At 35.8% G+C, this 22,571-nt stretch overlaps 2 protein-coding genes across 2 annotated transcripts in view; one reads left to right on the top strand and one right to left on the bottom strand.

Annotated features, from left to right (window-relative positions):
- Positions 1-22,571, bottom strand: part of LOC105227701 (Krueppel-like factor luna) — a 361,609-nt gene that overhangs the window by 143,901 nt on the left and 195,137 nt on the right. The window lies entirely within an intron of this gene.
- Positions 2,459-3,950, top strand: LOC105227700 (sideroflexin-1-3-like). Its single transcript, XM_029550854.2, has one exon. It carries the CDS (start codon positions 2,659-2,661, stop codon positions 3,628-3,630), a length of 972 nt encoding a protein of 323 aa, XP_029406714.2. The 5' UTR covers positions 2,459-2,658; the 3' UTR covers positions 3,631-3,950.

Here is a 22,571-nt window from a genome sequence, read left to right as displayed (position 1 = left end):
CACATAATTGTAGTGGCAGTCAACTTACGTTTAAATTATATAAACCTTACGGGGATTAAATTTACTGTTCTTGTTGCTTGCGCTAAACCTTTATAAACATAAACTGTCCGACTTACATTGATTCAAGTTAGTACGGCCTTAAGTGTATCTCTACATTGATTTAACAAAGATTAACTATTTTATTATGTATTCAATGAAACGTTACGAAGCATTTTGATTCAGTTTTATCAAAAATATAAGTTCTCAAGTCGTACAAAGCTTTCAAAGACGTTCGAGAGATCGTTGAAGACATGCTTCTTTCTGGACGACCATCGACCTCTTTAATTAATGAAAATATTAAAAAAGTGAAGGTTATGGTGCCTGAAAATCGTCTGGCAACTACTAGAAAGATGGCAAGAGAGATGGGTACGAAACACCCTGAATTTTTTTCAAAAATAGTACCAAAAACAGGTCTTTTTGGACATGCTTGGTCGCGCGAATTCCGATACGACATGGGTTTATGAGTATGACCGACAAACAAGTTAATAATCAGCGGAATGGATGGGAAAAAACGAGCCGAAACCAAAAAAAAACACACCAAGCTTCTCCAAAATCAAAGTGATTTTTTCGATTTCGTGGTTTGGTGCATCACGAATTTGTTTCGTAGGGACAGACGGTCAATAAGGAGTTCTTAGTTCATCGAGCCATCATTGTGACCGAATTCAAAGCCAAAAACGAAATGAATACCATCGATCGACCACTGTATTCACTAGATTTATGTTAAGTTGTATGTATAAAATAGCAAATACATGGACTTCTATGAGTAAAAGAAGTCGAATTTCAATAAAGCCATAAATGACACCACTTAATTTACGGATATACATACATATAAAATTTTTATATTACGTACATACATATACATATGTTTTATACAATAGTTGCATATGTTTTCACAGTATTTAGGCACAAATGCCAAGCAAAAAAATTGTTCTCATCTTAGGTGTTCAGCTAAAATTTTAAATTGCTAAAACTTTTATTTGCATAAGGGAAACGGTTTGACCGTTAAAACGTTTTTTTCGAGCCCAGAAAAGTTTCCTCTATGCAAAAAAGTACGAGTACGTAACCTTTTTAGAATAAAATAAAATTGCTGTAAATATTTACTTTACTAATTATGAGAGAGACCTTCAAGAGGTGCATACACCTCGTTAAACTGCGCTGTGTTGTTTATTTTTGTTTGCGAAAATTCACATGTTTGTTTGTACAAGTGGGCTTCTTTACCAAGCAACCGCTAAAATTCTCTTGCTAAAATATACACACACTTAAATATATGAACATAGGCAAGTTCATAGAATAATTGATAGCCTTGATGCTTTAAATAGCAGCAATGCAGCGCCAAAAGCTTGAATGGGAATGCTGCACGGCGTGTGAGAGCGTCCAAACGACTGAACTACTGAGTGAAGCCGATAAACATTAAGCGATTAACACCAAGTACAGAAGCACATGCGATTGTTTTTGTACGTACCCAGAATCGTTTACTTTAATATAGCTGCGAAGCATATGTTTTTAGTCGCATTATCAATTGCAAAAACACCAAATCGTTGGGTGCACACTTATTTTTGCACAATATTTGTACATACAACTTAAAGTGTATTTTTATTTTGACATTTGATGTGTAATTGCTGGAAAAATGTATATATGTACATATACATATATAATAAAAATATTAGGTAATAAAAAATAATTGAGTAGCTGCGTTGACAGAAGTATTGACAGATGCTAGTAGGCGAGTGTGTAGCTAGCAGAACATATTGCTTGGCCTTGAACTCGCCGACCATTGCACGACGCATACGCGAACGTTTACGACAATTGTTTGATTATAAAATTAATCACTAAATTTATTATCTCTTTAAATTGACTAGCTGACAGCTGTGACTAAGACTGTAAAAATGTGTGCCAGTTCGGAGAATATATAGACATATATATTTGCTTTAAAGTCCTATGCTATTTTTATGATTACTAAAACATAAAAATAGAAACTTATCAATTTTTGGACTTAACGTCGGAATTATAAAATAAAATCTTGATATTGTCTTTAAGGTTTTAAAATTGATTTTTAATAAAATTAATAAATTAAATAATATTATTAAATAATAAATAATTAAAATGTAAAGCGTGGAATAATTTTTTAAATACTTTTTTTTTTAATTGGTTTTTTAATCGGTTTGTTGGATTAAAATTTTGTTTATTCTTCATCCCGTATTTGGGATACAACACTTCTTCCGACCCAAACATAAATTAATATTTGTCATTTGTATTTCACATATACTTATTCGAATCGCACTACGCTTTAGAACTTACCACAGATAATAAATAGAACCAAAAATCTTAAGTTGTAGTTAGAGCATACCTGAAAATAAAAGAAAATATGCATTAGCAAAGGTTTAAATACTGTGTTAAGAGTAATTTACTACTTATGTTGATACTAAAAACGCTGCCGAAAATATGAGAAAAATGGCAACCCCCAAATATTTATTTTCGTTTACAATATCATTTGAAATGTAAATTTGTGTAAATGAAAAATACTGACTGCCGCTGTCGAGAAGCAAACGTCAAAAACAAAAAATCAATATTTACAAAGACTGATTTCTATTAAAGTTGCATTGATTTCCACTCCGCAACATGTCCGCGCTGCCGAAAGTTGACATAGATCAGCCGAAATTCGATCAGAGCACGTACATTGGACGCTTTAAGCACTTCTTTTTGCTCACCAATCCGCTTAATTTGCTCGCTAGCAGCGCCGAATTAGAGCGTTCGCAACGCGTCGTCCGGAACTACCGCGCCGGCAAAGATGTAACGAGTGACGTAAGCACACTTGACGAACTGTGGCGAGCTAAATACCTATACGATTCAGCATTTCATCCGGAAACCGGCGAAAAGTCACCGCTCATCGGTCGCATGTCGGCACAAATGCCCATGAACACACTCATTACGGGTTGTATGCTTTCTTTTCACAAGAGTACGAGCGCCGTTGTCTTCTGGCAGTGGTTCAATCAGACCTTTAATGCCATCGTAAATTATACCAATCGCTCGGGTTCTTCTAAGCTCACCACTGCCGATTTGGTTAAGTGCTATTGTTTAGGTACAGGTGGCGCCTTGGGCACCGCGTTGTCGCTGAATCGCCTTACAGCGAATATGCCACCGCTTATTGGACGTCTGGTGCCGTTCGTGGCGATTTCGGCGGCAAATTGTATTAATGTGCCTATGATGCGTTCACACGAAATACGCAATGGTGTGGTGCTGCTGAATGAGCAGGGGCGTGAAGTGGGCGTGTCAAAGCGTGCCGCCATCACAGGTATTGCGTTGGTCGTGCTGAGTCGCATTGCTATGGCCATACCCGGTATGACCTTCACTCCGGTACTAATCGATAAGTTGGATAAGCCAGGCAAGTTACTCAATCGCTGGCCGTGGCTAAACCCACCGCTGCAAACTGCGCTTTGTGGGCTGCTGCTGATATTTGCTACACCGATGGGTTGCGCACTGTGGCCGCAGAAAATGAATATCAAAGTGGAAAAGTTGGAGGACGAAGTACAGGCAGATATCAAAAAGAAGAATCCAGACTTAAAAGTGGTGTGGTTTAATAAGGGACTGTGAAGAGCAATTGTCCAAGAAGTGGATTTGTGAATACGAAAGAAAAAATATTTAAATTAAAATTAAAATAAAAATACTTGAAATTAGGATAATTTGTTTTATAAAGAATTAAATCGTCAATATATTTTAATGTAATAATATAAGCTCTGGCCTCATTAGTATGTTTGGTATACACAAGATTTTTGGTGCAGGTTCCACAATACGAAATTAAGATATCTGCGATTGTTCCAATCATAGAATTCATTTAAGATATTTACTCCGAGATCTACTAATAGCTGGTAGGAAGGGCTCGTCAAATTTAAGTCGACAGTAGTCAAATTATGAAATTTATATACATACATACTTAGTATTATCTACAAAGCCTTTGCTATGAGTGAAAAAAGCTTGACATGTATATAAAATTTCTGAAATTGAGAATAAAGGTAAGGAATTTTTAGAATGGTTGCAATGAAAGAATCTTATACATAGAAAAGAGAATGCAAATGCAATATTAAGCAATGAATCAAAAGGAAGGCTCACAGTCAACTAAGAATTAAGAAAAACAAACAAACATTCAGCCAGAAGACAAAACGTTGAAACAGAAAAACACCACCAAAAAACACGAATTGCCAGCGCGTCAAAACCACAAAAAATATTACAAAAAAACAATGCCAAAAATATTTCCACTAAGCGACGAAGAGAATGCACATATGTCTGTTGCAAGCACATGCGGTATCATTTTGGAACCGCCCCTAGGATGAATAATACGTATGTAAGTTGCCGCAACTATTTTCGTACCGCATTTTGAGTTGGCGGTGGATTAAACGCCACCACACTGCCACTAAGTGACACTCTACGCACGCGTACATGCATGCCGCACGAGCACCATGCATGAAGTGGCAGACATACCGCAGGCGTGAATGCAACGTGTTGTCAAGTGGCTTAAGCCGACGCCGCCATAGTGCCGCCGCGGCGCGTCGTGACAGCAGTGCGAAAAATTGCACCAATTCGCATTTCGCTTGTTTTGGTGACAGTTTTTCATTGCTTGCGTGCTTGACATGCTTCGCTTTTTTAATATGCTTTCCTTCTCAGTATGCTTTGTGTGTCACTCTTGATCCTTTGATTAATTGCGCGTGCGCAGTATGCATTTTCTGTTTTTAACTCTCAAAGAGGAGGCGCATTTTTATGGTTGCTCAGTTTTTTGCTTCTGCATTTGGATAGTTTTGTATTTTTTCACTCTTCCTTGCTCTCCTCTGTCATTTACAGTGTGTTTCAATGTCTGTGACAATTTAGGAACACAGAGGAATGCACTTGTTCGTGTTGTTTTACATTTTTGTTGCATAAATAGTCGACGTGAAGCAGTGATCATATTCTCCTTCAGAAGAGCTTTTCATACGGTTAGACTAACAAACGAGGCAGCATGTAATCCCAGAACCAAGCAAACCTTACTTCTGTATAGATGAAACAGTAAAATGGAACATTCTCAAAGGAGGGAATGTTTCAATGAGAAATAATACTCATATCATATATGTATGTAATTATACCATACGTCGATCGACAAGATATCATTTTGAAAATCATTATACAAGTTCTTGAACTGAAGACTTTTCATCATCATTAAACGTAACACTGAAACCGATCTTGACCTCGGTGTAAGCAAGGAAAAAGGCAAGAATCGGTCCCTAGTGCTAAATATGTACTGACCATTTACCAGAATATTCATTCGAGCAAACATGAATTGGTTTCGCACAACGTTTACTCAAGTGTTTAATGCGCAACTCCAGAGATGTGGTACAGGAACAGTACGAACCTTAGACGCACCGTATAAGTCCATCCGTCAGCACGCCCATCCACTTTATGGAGAATTTTACGGAATGATCTTCCTATAAAATCGAATTGAAGCAAGAACCGAACAAGATCCCCACCGATCCAGATTTTCTCAAAATAAATTCTTTTTCAGCGGTGAAGCTCATTATAGGTTTCATGGGTATGTTGATGAAAAAAAAGTGTGCATTTGAAGTGATTATAATCCACAAATCATTTTTGAGACGTGTTTCATATTAAATAGTCACTGTTTGGTGCATTTTATGGACAAAGAGAACCTTTGGTTCATATCTCTTTACATATGAAATCAGTCATAATGTTACATTGAATGCAGAACACTAAAGCGCCACGATTAATGACTGTTCCGTGCCTGAATTGGAGAATATTGATGTGGACGACCTTAAGCTCCAAGAAGACGGTGCTAAATACACTACAACCAACGAAACAATCAATTTTTTGAAAGAAGCTCTTGATAAGCGTGTTATCATTTCATGTGGTGTTATAAAAGGTCGCCTCTGTACGCACCAAAGACGATTGACCCCTTGAAAGATATCGTTTGGCTTTTAATAACTGAAATACCAACCGCGGCGGTCACTTGCCGGAAATAGCTTTTTAAACATAATCTCGTAAAGGTACGTGGGCAATTTTCGAAACCCACACACTCACACAGACAGTACTAACTATGTATATTAAGTGGAGCAATGCGAAAAGTGTAAATTTATTTTATCATTGGGTCCATTTAAAAGTAAAAGGATATCAAAGAAGGAGAGTGACACAATCTTAATTGCGAATTGAGCAAAAATATTTACCTTATATGTATGTATGTGTATGTGCAACAGCACTTGACTTAGAAGTCAATGAAATCGAAGTGGAAACACTAAACAAACGCCACAGTTGCAAAATATTTGGTGCAACAACAATCAGCGAACAGAAGCAAGTCAAAACGGCAATTAGTTGAATTCGCGGTACAATGCCAGTTACACAATGCAAACATAAGAAATGAAAAAAAAAATAACAAAAACAACAAAAAAGTCAAAGCAGTTTGACCGCTTGGGCCAGCAATAAAGCTTAAACGCTACTTGTAGATAGCGCAACGGCCGTTGGTGTTGCCACCGCTGCCGCTGGTGCATGTGGCGTCGCCACCGTTGACATCGACGGTCATGCAGCCAATCAACCAAATTTGGCCCGAGCAACATTTCGATGTAACAAATATGTCGGTGTTGTGCATTTTAATGTCTGCTGCCGCCGCCGTTGTTGTCATCGTTGCTTTTTATTTTATCGGTTGTCGTGTGCGGTCTGAAGCGCGGCCTCCAGTGTCTCTTTTTCGCTGCTTCTCGCTGTGCGCGTGTGCGTGTGCGTAATTCAATGCGTTTGGCGCGCAATTGCTGCATAGTTTCGTTTCTCATAGCAACATACATACATAACAACAACAACATACCATAAAATGCAGTAAAAATTAAAAGCTGTAAAAAGAGACTAACAGTTTGAGCGCAACTGTCATTTCTGCTATTTGGGTTGCATTGCTGCCGCTTGTGGCAATTGCGGCAACATTCGCGCAATAATTCACAATAAAAATATGCTTTTCCTCGGCCAAAGTTGTTGCATTTTGTGGCGCTCAATCGAGCTATATTATTATCTTTTTTATTTTTATTTTTTGCGTTGCAAGTAAATATTTCTTTGCATTTATTTTTATTTACTACGAGCAACGGCCGGTTGCAATGTGCGATTTTATCATAGTTGGCAACCCGGTTTATTGCCACGCTGGCAGTTTTGTAATCAAACGCGGCATACGGCGCGGCTAAAGTGCTGTTTGTGCATAAATGTTGCATGCGACGTGTTATTGCAGCATCCCTGCAGGATGCCAGCAAAAGCAGCTAATGTGTTTCTAGTTCAAAATCTATGAACTGCAGCCAGATTCGAAGCAGTTTGCAGGGGAAAGCAAAATTTTATTAAGTTTTTGTCGTGAGAAAGAACCCAAAGATCTAAGAAATGCTCTCGAAAAGCGGGCAAACTCGCACAAGTCGCTTGGTTTCATGAACAGGCATCGATCGAACTAGTTTCGAAACATTGCATTTCTCTGCCGGGACTCAGTGACACACACACAAACACATATATAAAGAATGACTTCTACAAAGGCGACTTGCCACGCTGCAACGTGTTTGTGTGCAGCGCTTAATTACAAAACGGCGCTAAAATGTGGCCGGCAGGTTTTCGCCGCCTCGCTGCGTCCGCCACAAAGCCAACAAGCTATGAGTTGTTGTAGCTGCAACATAACAGCATGAGAATTTAATATTTATAAATATTACGTATTCATGCATTTAAGTTAATTTGTATATGCATGTCCATATGTGGCAGGCAGCGTTTGCTACATTGCCCTGCACAAATCCACACGTACACACACAAACGCACAATCACATTAATTTGTTTGTCTGCGGCTATTTGGTCATCTGATAATGTTGCTTCTCTGCGGCGACTGTTGCATTGTGAATAAATGAGATTTTCTTTTTTCGCTCTTTGTGTCGATTACTCACTGCAATTATTGTGATAAAAGCGCACATTGCGCTGGTAATAACCGTATTTGTGTTTCATTTAAATTGTAGGCAATCGCGATGCTTTTAAATAACTGCGCGAGCACATTACAAGGCTGATTGACCAGAATTGACATTTCAGATTTCCAACAAGGGCAATTTTATGTATTTGTTGTTGTTAATATGACTTTTAAATATTTGTAAAGCAAATAAGATATAGTAAAATGTTTCCTTCAGAGCAGAGCATGTACTCATGCTACATGATTCAATTAATTGAGTATTATGTAGTCATATTTCTCAATCCCGCAGCATGTCGGATACTAAGTAGATATACGAAAGGATGAAAATGCTAAAGTCACGTACAAAAAACTTTATAGACTCGCCGTCAAGAAATTTCCTCACTTCATATTCCTTTTGCACAAAGACTTCCACCAGGCACGACACTGCGGCTTGGAAAGTAGTGTCAACCGACATGCCTTTGCTGAGATAACATAGATCGACCCGTAAATATACAGACCCATAAGCCTCCCCACCGACTTCAACAAAAACAAAAATATGTTTATAGGCTTGAAATCCGATGCTCCGATGAAGCTTTACATGCCGAAAAGTATTGAGAATGTGGCCTAATGTAACAGAGTTCGCGTAGATGGAAGCAAACCAGATGATGAGGGACGAACGAATATAACACCTATGTGAGGTAGCGCTCGTCCAGAAGATCCAAAACAGCTGTACCACCCTACTGAAGCCCACAGAGGTACACTTTTCCTGCATATTGATTCCTTAAAAAATCCACGTCAAATTCAATACTGAAATTTTAATTCTATACGTTTAAAGGGTGATCCAAGTAGAGGTAAATTTTTCATAATTTTTGTTTTTTTAACAGATCACGCGATAATCATCTCAAGCTGTTATATCTCAACTTTCACAAGCGATGTCACTTTGCTCTTCGGGCTTTTGAAAAGATCCAGCGGTTTCGACCCAAATTTGAAATTTTGTTCAGCGATGAGGCCCATCTCTGGCTCAATGGGTACGTAAAAAAGCTAATTTACTACATTTGGGACAAAGAACAACTTGAAGGGATTCAAGCGCTAGCATGGCATCCAGAACAATAACAGCTTGGTGTAGTTTGTAAGCCGATGGAATCAGCGATCCATATTTCTTCAAATATGATGCCGTGAGAACTTACTCGTTAATGGAAACCATTTCTGTGCCATGATAACTGACTATTTCATGCATTGGCAACATTTGGTTTCAACAAGACAGTGCCACTTCCCACACATCGAAACAATCAATGGATTTGTTGAGAGAACACTTCGGTGAGCAGATAATTTCACGTTTTCGGCCGGTCGATTGGCCACATAAATCGTGTGATTTCACGCCGTCAGACTTAATCATCAAATATGCCATTCGCCAGTTACCAGTCCAAATGGTCGAAGAAGTCAACATTTTAATAAGAAAACCTTCAAAAAATTAATTCCAAAGAATGTTCTTTTGAATGACAATAAACACTTCCGACTAAGTTTAAAGTTTCTGTGATTTTTCTTTAAAACATTAGGGAATCTCGAAATGAATTTCAGTTTATTATTTTAGTGGTATTACATTTTCCAGTTAATCACAATAAACTTTATTTCCAAGAGGTTATATTTATTTTACAAACCTCTTTAAAACCTTCAAAATGGAATATATAATATAAAATGTTAGGAAACTGTAAAAACGTTTTTTTACCCATCAACAATCTGTAAATATTTCTACAAATTTTTAATTTTTCTTTTTTTGCTTCTTATTGTCATTTAAATTAATGCCGAAAATACTACTAAAGTCGAAACTAAAATATATGTATGGCATAAAAATTATTTATGCGAGTCATTAAAAATAAATGAGAAAGACAAAGCAATCAAATATCGACAATGCAAACAATGTGGAAACGAGGAAGATGGCCAGCGGCTTTAGGCCATATGTACTATATATATATATATATATATACATATATGTACATATATTCGATAGTAGGTAGATGCAAGTGACAACGAAATATGATATGTATGTATGTACTATGTATAAATACAGGCGAACAAAGACGCTAAGTGATATATTCAAATGTGTATGTATGTATGTATATTTCTTAGCTTTTTTGAAACATTTGAAGACAAACAACAAAACACGCCACAACTTGGCCATTAGAAAAGCAATAGCCAAAAATTGTCAATGACAAGCGTCAACGTCGTCACAGCCAACAGGCTTGACAAATGATGTCATAGCAATGAAAATATCAGCGCTACAAGCATAAAAACATGCATACAAACATTCGTACATACTTATGTATATATTTGCTTATATAATTTAATAACAAAGCCAAACTTAAAAATTAAAACAAATATTTGAAAGACAAATAAAAAATTCGAAGTTATGACACCGAAAATTCTTGCCAGTTGCCAGTTTCAGTTTCGTTGTGTACGAGAACTTTTTGCCGCCGCAACTAATTTGCATACGAAATTAAGCTGCGAAAGCCCCAAAACGCACATATGTACATGCATACGCAGAAACACCAAACGCTGTTGTCAACACCATTAAACTTCTCCCTTATTCACACCTTCTTTTGGCGTTTTTCACAAAGCTCGTTTCTTCAGCACACGACAAAAGCGGCCGCTTCACTTTCAATGCGATTTTTAAATTATTGTTATTTGTTAAATATTGACGTTTTCATTTTGGTCGATTTTGTATGTTTTCGATTTTGTTTTCACGCACGATCCGTCGATTTCGAAACCTTTGTTTATAAACAAAAATCACGTAACAGCTAAAAACAACGCTGAAATTAACACAAAAACTTGTTTGCCACAAACCGGCTAAATTAGCTGAAAATGCTGCTGCGACTCGCTTGACTTCCATTTATTCGAAAAATTCAGCTGTGTGCAGCCGCATAATTGGCAGTGCAACAACAACTGCACTTTAGGCATTTAACTACATGCTCAAATGCTCCAAGTAATGCAACAACACACACATGCATGCGAAAACAATAAAAAGCAAAACCGGTCATAAAAATGTTGTGTATTTTTGGAAGTGGGCTTTTGGTGCCAGTGATTTATGCTCCCAGTTAAACTGAATCTGAATCTATTAAGCGCAAAAGTGCATGCGCACACTTTGTTATTGTATGTGTGTGTGTGTGTGTGTTGTGAAAAAACGCGCGAAAATTTATAAAAATTGCAGCGACATGACGACATGAATTGCGGTTAGTAGCTGTTCGCTTAAATGAACCGGTGAGTCGTTGTTGGCAGTTAAGCTGAAATTAATCAAATCATAGGAATGCTACGGTTAGGCAGTTGACATGTACACATACGTATACACTATATTCGATACTACATCCAACAATGCCACAAAAATGCATTAACATGCCGCCATTTAGTGTAAGACTTGTAAACGTAAACATTCTAAAAATAGAAACTAAATCAGGTCAAATGGTAAAATTAGCTACCAGACCAATTTTTATAGATTATAGTTTAAGTTAGCTTGTACTGGTCGGTAATAATGACATATATAGACAAATTGGTCTTTAGTTTAGATAAACTTAATTTTACTCTAATGTGGAGGCTTTTATTTAGTAAGGAATTCTTAAAAAATTTGAAGATTTCTTGTGCCCGAAGTGTTTTAAAAATATTTGCCATGCGTTAAAAAAGATGAATTAATTTTATGAATTTTAGAATTTTCAAACTAAAAACCAATTAACTCGACATCGGTTGGAGTCAGCCAGAAGCCACACGGAGCTAAATCAGCCGAATATAGTAGTTGCGGCAAAAAACTCACGAAGAATCAATACAGTATGCAACGGTGCGTTATCGTGGTGAAAAAGTGAGGAGTTGACGGCCCATAAATCCGGTCTTATTTCAAGATCTTCGCGAAAACGACGTAGAAATTTGGATAATAAAAGAAAATTTTCAACATAACCTTGATTTTTGAATTACTTTGACGTGTTTTTTTCGGTTTCCAGCCACGATATTTGGCCTATTAATCATCTATTTCCAGATCGTAAGCATAAATCCAAGACTCATAGTCAGTAATAATCCGTTTGCTTCGCAGACATTTACGCGACGCTGTTTTTCGAAAAAATTGTGTGATTTTGGATGCAAACGTGCTTTCCCCTTTCTTAAACCCAAGTGACCTTTAAAAATAGTTTTCATTGATCCCTCCGATATTCAAACGATGCTAGTAAGATCTCTGACTGTTGATCGCCAATGCTCAAGCACCAAGACAAACCATTATCACCAAAGGCATTTTCTAACATTCTGAACGTTTCGGCTAAAGAAATTTGATTCCTCACACAAAATTTAATGAAACTTCTTTGTTGAATAATTTCACTCATCGTAAAAATCGCCGAATGCACTTTATGTACTTCAGAAAGACAAGCTATACTAAACACTAATGATTATCTGGTAGTCAACCAAACCAATAAAAAATATGTCGACGTATGAGTTTTCGTGCGAATTTTAAATTCAACGGTCTTACTATTTTTTGCCCACAGTAGTACATGATGTAGTCTGATATTGGCAGTTCCGATAAATAAGCAGCTTCTTGAGAAGAAAGTCTACAGTACGAGTGGACATACAATAAAGCCGAGAAATAGAGAAGCCAGCACATCATTGTAATTTTTGTTCATTATTAGTTTTATTTAGTTTACAGATTAGCTCAAATATATTCAACTCCGAAATGGTTTTGAAAAACTCAACATATTAAAGTTGTTCCGAATCGTTCGTTATTCGGAAATGTCAACAATAACGTATTAACTACTTCCATTTAACACAGTTATAAGTTTATATGCATATAAAACCATAAATACCAATATATGTACATACATACATACGTACATACCCACATTTAGCATTTTGATTTCGTAGTTTAGCATTTTATTAGTTTTTGAACGAATAAACCGTGAGAAGCGACTTTAATTTATTTTTAATACGCCACGCAAATAGCAATAAATTTCATGCAAATTAATGCGAAACAATCAATTATTGCTGTATGAAAAAAGCTATAATGCTAATGCAGCATTCAGACGAATGAACTATAAACTAAGCACGCCAATATCATTTTTCAGCAAAAAAAAAGTAAAACCGCAAAGATTAAAAGTATATATTTTTGCTTAAAAAAATAAGTTCAGTGTTTTTAAATAACAGTAATTATGTGCTAGTTTTGTGTAGCTAGAAAATAATAAAACCACATACAAATTAAAGAGAGTGCAAAACTATAAATTGATGAGTTTTGATAAAATCTATTTTTTTTTTGTTTTTGTTATATACATATGTATATATTTCGGTTAAACTCTGTATTATGGTATTTTCGTACGATTTAATTTTCTTAATAAGTCAGTTGATAAATTATTTTGAGGTGAATATTATTACACAGACAAATAAATATGTCGTAACATGATTTTTTAGTGTTAGAACAATATCTATGACTATATCATATGGTAACATATTCAGTGAAAGCCCTATTAAACGGATTAATGAGTGGACATCTCCATTAACCGTGCACATTAACCAAATCCAACATTGTTTGACGACTCTATTATCTGGACAGTAAGGCTGCTCGTATCGGTGTCCGCTTTTGGGAGATTTCATTGCATATGTTAATAACCCTTTAGTCTGTACAATTATGGTAGGCCAACAATGTCGACAACATGTAAGTCCTATAGTTCCTTATGAGATTTCAGCGATATTACTACCTATGACCATAAAGGCTAACTTCGAATGTGTTCAGCGCTACATCAAAAACCCAAAATACTCGTATAACCCTCATCTATAAAATTTAAGATATTTTTCATTATTGTATTTGAAGAAGTATTGAGAAGGACTAAAAATAATATAAAGCTAAGAATCAGGATTAGATCTCAAATCCAAAAGAAAACTATAATGCACTTATCTGATTAAACCCTCAGCTTTGTTGAAAATTTTAACAAATTCTAATTGTTAAAAAAAATTAGAAACTAAATATGTATGTAAATGTTTATTTCAAGTTGTCAAGTTTTCGAATTGAGAATAATATTTTTTATTTTTATTTAAAAGCAATAGATTTTCCCCAAGAAAACAAACATCGTTGCACAACATTAGTGAATTACGAAATTTCCTCACTTCTACATATTCACTTCTACATATTCGAGATAATATTATTATAAATATTTTTGTATAAAACTCGTAAATTAGAAATACAAAATTTATTTTTCTTTAATGCAGTTTTAACACCGGATGCGCAAAAAATCCTTTCACACAAATGAATGCGGAACAATTTCAATTAATCAAGCGACATTTGAGTGGTTTTCTCATTGGCAATTAGCCAAAAATCTAGAAAACAATAAAATAAGCGGATTTGGAAAAAAGTGCGAAACATTTCAAACGCCACATATTAAAAACAAAATAAATTTTATGGAAAAGCTTTTATACAATTGCTTCATTCTTATATTAGACTTCGTGTCTCTGCGATTAAGTTTATAAAAATAGACTCACTGAAGAATAAATAAATAAATAAGTAATATATATGTAGTAAACATAGGGTAATGTTCATAGAAATTATATTTAGCTATTTATTTATTTTATTGGTAATTTACCAAATCCGATCTAAAACAGTAAAACTTGTTTTTTAAATATTTACGAAACAGTAAAGTGGTTCTTTCAATAGGGACGCTACAAACATAGACCGATAGCAAACGATGCCATATTTTTCCTGCCCTTTTAACATTTCTCTTCAGCAAGGTTTGTCATTTTATTATGGAAAAATATACGATTAAACAAGGAGTCGAAATTATTAAATATAGTACCGAAATTCAGAACCAGTGGCCTCAACATTAAGGGCGCTACACCAATTTATGGTTGTCATAATTGTCCCCTGAGATCACCAGTTTCCTTGGGAATGAGACAAAGAAGTTTCCGTAGTGTCGAGAATATTGCGGGTATCTCTATGACGTCGTTTTGAGGAATTCTGCGAAAAGGCCTTGGCCTACATCTTACAATATCAAACTGACGCAAGAGCTGAAGCCCTTTGACCACGAGAATCGTCGTATGTTCGTGAATTGAGCTGAGCAACAACTTCAAATTCATCTTCAGGCATAAGACTCATTTCTGGCTGAATGGCTTTGTCAATAAGCAAAATATGCGAATATCGAACGTGAAATTGCATCAGTATCAGCCGATTTATGCTTGAAAACCGCCGAAAGTGGGATACAGCTTCTAGACTTATGCAAGCGTGGTGACCATACAAAGGAAATCGAGTTTCATATATAATGGCATCGAATGTTTGATATCCCAAGCCATTTTTGTAAGCATTTCATTTGACATTTTATAGTAATATTAATTTACTATTATATTTTAATACCCTGAATGGTAGGTTGGGTTTTCTTCGCTTGGTTCATTGAAAAATTGGTTGAAAGCTACCTCTAACAAGGTCTTTTCAAGTGCTATCTCTTATTTGTGTATTTTATAATTTTTTCTTATTATCAAAAAAAAAATCATACCTCAGTTCCAATGACTACAAAATTTGTTTCGTCTTATTTGTTTTGTAAAAAAGTTCTAATAAATAGCATTTTATCGTAAACCTAACCATTTTAAAAATATTACTCATTCAAATTTTATCATATTAAGACAGATTTGTTTTTATTTTGAATTTTATACCTCAATGAAATCAACTCGTTTTTGTATTAAATCCTAATTTAGTTTTTTTTCCAAAATAACAATTTTTTTCTTTAAACTGCTATTGTAATTAGATTAATTATTCGTAAATTGTGTGCAATTTTTTCTCGTTTAATGCATTCTTAAAAAAATGTATATGAAAACGCGGTCAAGCACTTAGTTATGAGTAATCAGCTAATTAAGCCGCAAGTGCAGCCAAAAGTAAAAATATCAGCAAATTTATATGCGAAAATGCGCCGCCATATAATTTATTATTGTTATTATGCCATTAACTGGCAAGTCTGAGCGCCTGATTGACTGACACACTGACTGGCTGAGAGCCTGCATACCAAAACGAGCGTTGGCATGTAAATCACTGCAGACTAGCGGCCCAGCTGCTGCATACTAATGTGCGCATTTACTACAACAATAACAACAACATGCGATTAAATAAATTATTTGAAAAATGCAATTGGCTTTTTCTCATCACAGTTGCTATTTGCAGCGACAAGGCAATAACCAGTGAATTATAGAAGATAACTGAAAAAACAAAAACAACAAATAAAAGCGAATTAAAATGCATATAGAAAATACAACGAAAGTGTATGCATGTGAAATTGTCTTATAAATAAAAAAAAATGCAAATAGTGGTTGCGCATTGTGCAAATGTATGTATGTATGTATGAGTGTGGCTGGGTGCGCATCAGTTGCTTGCATTCCAAGTAAATGTGCATTAGTCATACGCCGTGGCTCACAATTTGGCATGAGTGCGGCGTGAATGCGAACATGTTTGCATGGCAATAAAAATGCAAAACGAATTCGAAGTACTTACGTATATATGCATATAATATATATATATATATTATATTATGTATATATGTTTGTGAAAATAAAAATAGCTGAGCATATACATATGTGGCTGAGCGATAATAATTGCCAGCTTGTTGTGTTGTTATTGCTCGGCTGGCATCATTTGTATGCCGCTATTGTTGTTTTTGTGCTTTAAAAGTATTTGCTTCGTTTTATTTTTTATTATTCCGTGCATTGTTGTTGTTCATTTGCTGTTCAACTACTTAGTTTTTATTTACTGTTTTGCCGCTTTGCCATCTTGCAATTGTCTAGCGCTGCACATACACTTAGTCATTTGTTAGTGTACACGTGTGTGTTGTAGTTGCAACGCCGCTATTATTTGCTGCTGCGGCATGTTCATTCAACAAATGCAGCTGTGCAGCCTCAATGTTTACCGAAAACAACAAACAAGAAGAATGGAATGTGGGCAAGCGCTGGTGATGGGTGGTGGGGGACCGGCTGGCGGCGCCTGAGCATTGGTGGATCAATGCCACTGTATGCTGGTGCATCTTGTTTTCGACTTGCTCACCCACTTCCCGCGCCAGCGCTTGCCGCGTTGCCGCTGTTTATTGCGAGTATGCCGTTTCACTTGCATTTATTTGTTCATTTTTTCCTCGGCTGCTGACATTTAAACACCATAATTGCTGTGTGAAAAAATTTACTACATTACAACAAATTTTCAGCGCACGAACTGCATGAATGAATGAGTGCTCGCATGCTTGCCACAGTCAATGAATGAGACTGTTTGTATGCAGTTTAGCGTTGGATGTTGGCGATGCGGTGTGTTGGTGGTTTTGGTGGGCAAGTGCGCGAATGCATTATTTGTGCAAGTATTTATAACTTTTGCCAAGAACTTGGCAGGAATGCTGTTTGCAGTGAAATCGTGCAATCGACTAACTACTACAGTGTGCGCTTAAAGTATGTCTGCCATAATTTTTAACTTGATCGCTGACTGACTGACTGGCTGACTGCCCTACTGATTGACTCTCTTACTTGTTAAACCAGTTGTTCAAACTCGCACACACATATATATTAACGTGCTTATTGACTCAGCCGCTTTCCAGTTGCTGAGTCTTGTATTTGTTTTCTAAATACTGTTTGCTTCGAAGCAGACGAAATAAGATAAACATTCAATTAAGCCTATTGAAAGTAGATAAAGTACAGCCTCAAAGAGTGTGTTCACATTGTCGCGTAAATTACTTGGTTTATGGTAAACTATAACCATAAATTTTGAATATAATAATTTATATGGCAGTTTTGTGGAGATTCTTTTTTGTTATTGATGTGATCAAAGGAAAATTCATCTTATTTTGCCTGAACTACTTTCATACTTCTTATTGACTTCACAAATCAATTCATTGAATAATACTGAAAATTTAAAACTGAAATAAATATTTTCCAAATAAAATTTCACGCCAATAGCCAACAGTTCTTAGGAAAAATAGTATATAGCGATGAAAGAGATAATAACAAAGTTCTACCATTTGTTTCTGAAATTATTTCGACTCTCTTGAAGGATTATGAAATTAACATATAGGTGGCGCTAAGACAAAGAACATCACATAAGTGATTTAGCCTGTCCATTTGGAAGGCTGAACCCCCTATCAGTGTGAAACCGGGTACACCTAATCTGGGTGCCGGAGCATAAAATGGTAGCCGAAAATAGCTGACGAACTAGCCTGGGACGGAACCAGTAGCATGCATTGCAATGGGCTCCCACACTCTTAAGGAACTTCTCGGTATAGAGGAGAGAGTGGAGAGAGAACGGCATTGGCAGCAGGCAGCAGAAATGCGTCATGCCAAGCTGCTTCAAGAACTTTTCATGGTTTAAGGAAATACTCAATAAACACTTTCCAACATGGGCATAGTCGCTTGCGCAAACTGCCATTTCTACGACATGCAACAGGAAACGCCAGTACACCTGATTCTGGATTGTTCAACAATTTGCAGAAGCAGACCTTAAGTTCAATCTACGTAGACAGAGATCACATAACCTCAGTAGCGTCCATCAGGCTCCCGGAATTATACAGAATGAGTATGTCAGAACCTAGTTTACCATATGTGATATAGGAGAGGGCACAATAGACCTTAGGTCGCAGTGTAATATCTCATTATTAACTATCTATTTATCTATCTAGCCTTCAACGGAGATCATGTGTACATAGTATGCCTTGATTAAGTAATGTGTAGAACTGAATATCAATGAATTGAGGCTTGCACCGTGAACTTAGTTCTATTGTGCCCCTATCTCTGTTACAACGAATCACATACATAGGTACAGCACACTGATAAATTCTTGTATCCTGCTATTTGTTAATGAGGCGCTGTTATCCTATTCGGATATATAAATCCAAGGGCCAAGTAATAAGTTACACACTACGATGATCTCTAAAGCAGGATAATGTGAGCTTAATGTAAAAATGAGTTCAAAATTAAGATAATATCAACAGATTATGAGTTGACTGTGATCTAGTAAGCAATCAAAATCATTTTCCATTTAGACTAAAAAATATATTAGTTTTACTTACTACTAAATCAAGAAATAAACACTACTTCACCCCATGACAGAGAGAAAATAAATATATGTGTATATGCACGTTTAATATATTAAAAGTGTCATGCATATAATTGCCAACAATAAACATCAGTTATTAATACCGCAATTTCGCTTTCAACATCGTCTTAGTCACTTTTTCATTTGCTAATGTTCTAAGAATCTCACTGAGTCCCTCAATTAGCTGTGAAGGCGTGAGCAATTTAATGAATGGCAGCAAAATTATTTGTGAATGAGAAACCTGCCAAGGTGCTTGGTTATCGCATTTACAGCTGGTTAAACAGGCACATCTGAATTAATTAGTTTGTTTAAGAAGTTGTTGTTTATTCACAAATATTTGTTTGATAGAGAACATTTTTATTTCAAGGGAAAACAAGTGAATAAATAAAGACGCGTGTGTTTCGTTAATATTCATTTACAAAGAAAACGGCTTTTAAAGGTTAATCTCATAAAATTTTAAACTAAAGAGTAGTAAACGCTCTAACTGATAGGGATTAAGTTATAAATATTTACGTCCAATAAACTATATATGTATTTATATTTTTATATAATGGATTTACACCTTAAAGCCCGTGGAGATATGTAAAAATCAAAGGATTGAAATCCGGAACAGCCGCAACCGAGCTTTGGCACTGTTGGTGCACATATAAACTAACCTCATGCGGATATTCTTATTTTAAGCCTTTTAAGCTTATACTTGGCTACTGTTTCCTATTCAAATTATAAACTGTGGTATCAAATCTGACTTTCTGCATTCACATTCCCGACTTCTGTATATATCGCGCATGATTATTAGCAGTTCGCATTCACGCCACGTAATTTTCAACTTTTTTACCCTCGCCTGGTTTTTTGTAACTATTTTTGAAGTTTTTAAGTTAACCCTAAAAAAATCCAGCGAATTTCCCAAGTGCTCAGCATAGCCCCGACAGCCGGCTCACCGCCGTAAAAACACTTAATCAGCGTGGCTGAACAGCAAAAGTTTTCGCTAAAGCTTAGAGCCGCTGCCGCATTTTCTTCACGCACTTGCTTATGCACCCTTGCTCGGCCTTTCGAATTGCGCCACCAACAACAATCAGCGTAAATGCCGTTATATCGCTTAGTTATGACTCCAGCGAGCAGCGACCTTTTTCCACTCGGCTGTCAGTTAGGCGTGTTGTTACAGCTGCAAATGTTGTCACAACTTTTCCCATTTTCATTTTGTCCGTTTGCCGTTTGCCCGACAACAACTGTTTCGCATAAATTTCAGTACGCAGCCGGCAAGCAGAAACAAAAGCGCGCACACACACACACACAAACACACAGACGCGGCGGGGCGGACAGGGCGCAAGAATAGCACAAATGTTGGCATAACAATAACAACCACAGACGCATGGGAATGAGCACAAAATGAGTGTAATAATGCAAAACTGTAACAGACAGCCAAAGTAGTCTTAAAACTTAAAAAATAATTTTCATATTCAAAATGCATAATTATCATAAATTTTAAACTCTTTCGCACACTTGCCACAACGCTCACAAAGTGCCTGGGCGTCTGCGCCGCAATGTGTTTGGTTTTCAGGCATGCATATTTCCACCGTTTTTATGATGCCCACGGTTTCGCCTACTTTGTTCTTAACACCAACTGCTACTCACCTACATACGTACATATATATGTATATGTGTATATGTGTATGTGGACATATAATTTCGGGTACATCTGCACCTAGGCGCTCAGTGCTACTTCTTCTACTATTTATGATTATTATAATATCTACATGTATATACATATATAATTATATATATGTACATACATATAAAGTACTTATTTAAATATCATCTGCAACACATTACGGCTGTCATGTTGCTGCAGTTGGCATTTCACAGCGTGCCGCCCTTTCTCGACTCATTCTCAGACTGTGTGCGGCATGCATTTCCGCACAGAAATTGTGTCGCATTGCCGCCTCATCTCGGAACGGCAAAATGAAAATGGAGTACAAAATTAATGCAGTATTTTAGCTGCAGCTGCGTCGTATGGCATATTGAAATATATAGTTTTTAAAAATTATTGCGTAGTTTTAGGCGCATATGAGCATGGCGTATATTTATGTGTTTCATAAAAATGAATTTTATACAACTTATACGATTGTGGGAAATTTAACAGAAATAACGGGTATTGAATAAAAGCTAATTTTGTAAAATTTCGAAGTATACTTTTTGGATGTCATGTCATAAAAAATTAAATCTCTGGAAGAGCCTAACGTTTTGACGTATTATGAATTCAGCACCTTATTTAAGTAAAACTTGTGTACAGCCTTTTTAGTTGTTGCATCGTTTTTGGCGTCTTTGAGAGAGGCTTGAATATGGACTTTTTTCAATGAAATGATCATATGAAAGTAGTTTATAGTTTTTAGTAACTCTATTTGCAAATTCACAATGTTAATTAATGTTTGGGTCTTTATACCTTACGAGAGTTTAACAGTGTACGTATGTATGTTAAAAACGATAATTTTTGATTTTGAAAAAAATGTGGTATACATTTAGGATGTAATATGAGCATAAAGATTATAGGAAACTTAATTGAAATGAAGTTTCTGATTTGATTTTAATTAATTTAAATTAATAGTTTCGATTCGTTAGTTTATTTTTTTTTTACTTTTTACTTTTCTATAGACTAAGTTGTTCATAAATCGTTTTATAAATACGAGGCATACCTTTACCTTTTACACCTCATGAGTAAAACCAACATTTTTTAGAAGCTCACTCTTGTCCTTTTGACTAACTTGTTGATTTTATTTCGACTCATAACTTTCCTTTCTTTAAATCCCTTCGCTAATAATACAAAACAGCAATAAAAAAATATTAATTAAAAAAAATATTTTTAACTTGCATTGGTATTATAATCTTTTCACTTCACTTACTACTTTTTTATTATATATTGTTTAGTATTTATTATTGTATATGAAATTGTTTGTTTTTCTCAATCAAAACAACTTGATGACTAATGTGTAAAACCTGATGAACCATGTATGGGAATTCACAGTACTCAACATTTTCTGTAGTGAATCAGTGAAGCAAAATGCGATTTTAAATGGCGATTTGAACACAGATTGAATGTGAATGAATTTTCGTTTAGCTTTACAAAGTCAAACAAATATGTATAATATACATTGTAAATGTGTATGTGCGCACGTAAATAAAGAATAACTCATAAAAGTCAATAAAAAGTAAACAATAATGAGTCAAAGGCCAACCATTGCTAGTATTCGTGCTTTGAAACAAGTGAACAAATAAAATCATAAAACTATTGGCAATTGAATAAATGTAGATGCTTAGATAAATGAGTGGCATTACTTGGAGAGCGGGCTTTACCATATAAGGGAAGATAGAAAAAGTCGACAGGGTGCATGAACTTTAAAGTGGTCACTTGCAAGAGAGATATGTATCGTACGTGTGTATTTATGCAAAAAATGTATTTGCTTTCGTATAGCGGCTTATGTGGCTTCACACATAAACACCAATCACATATTATTTTTGCTTTCGGCTCATGACAGCTGACAGCTGACAGCAATTGATATCTTGTTT

This window comes from Bactrocera dorsalis, chromosome 3 (genome assembly GCF_023373825.1).
Source record: "Bactrocera dorsalis isolate Fly_Bdor chromosome 3, ASM2337382v1, whole genome shotgun sequence".
NCBI lineage: Eukaryota > Metazoa > Arthropoda > Insecta > Diptera > Tephritidae > Bactrocera > Bactrocera dorsalis.
Note: the sequence above shows the minus strand (reverse complement) of the source record. Positions and strands in the feature narration are given on the sequence as shown.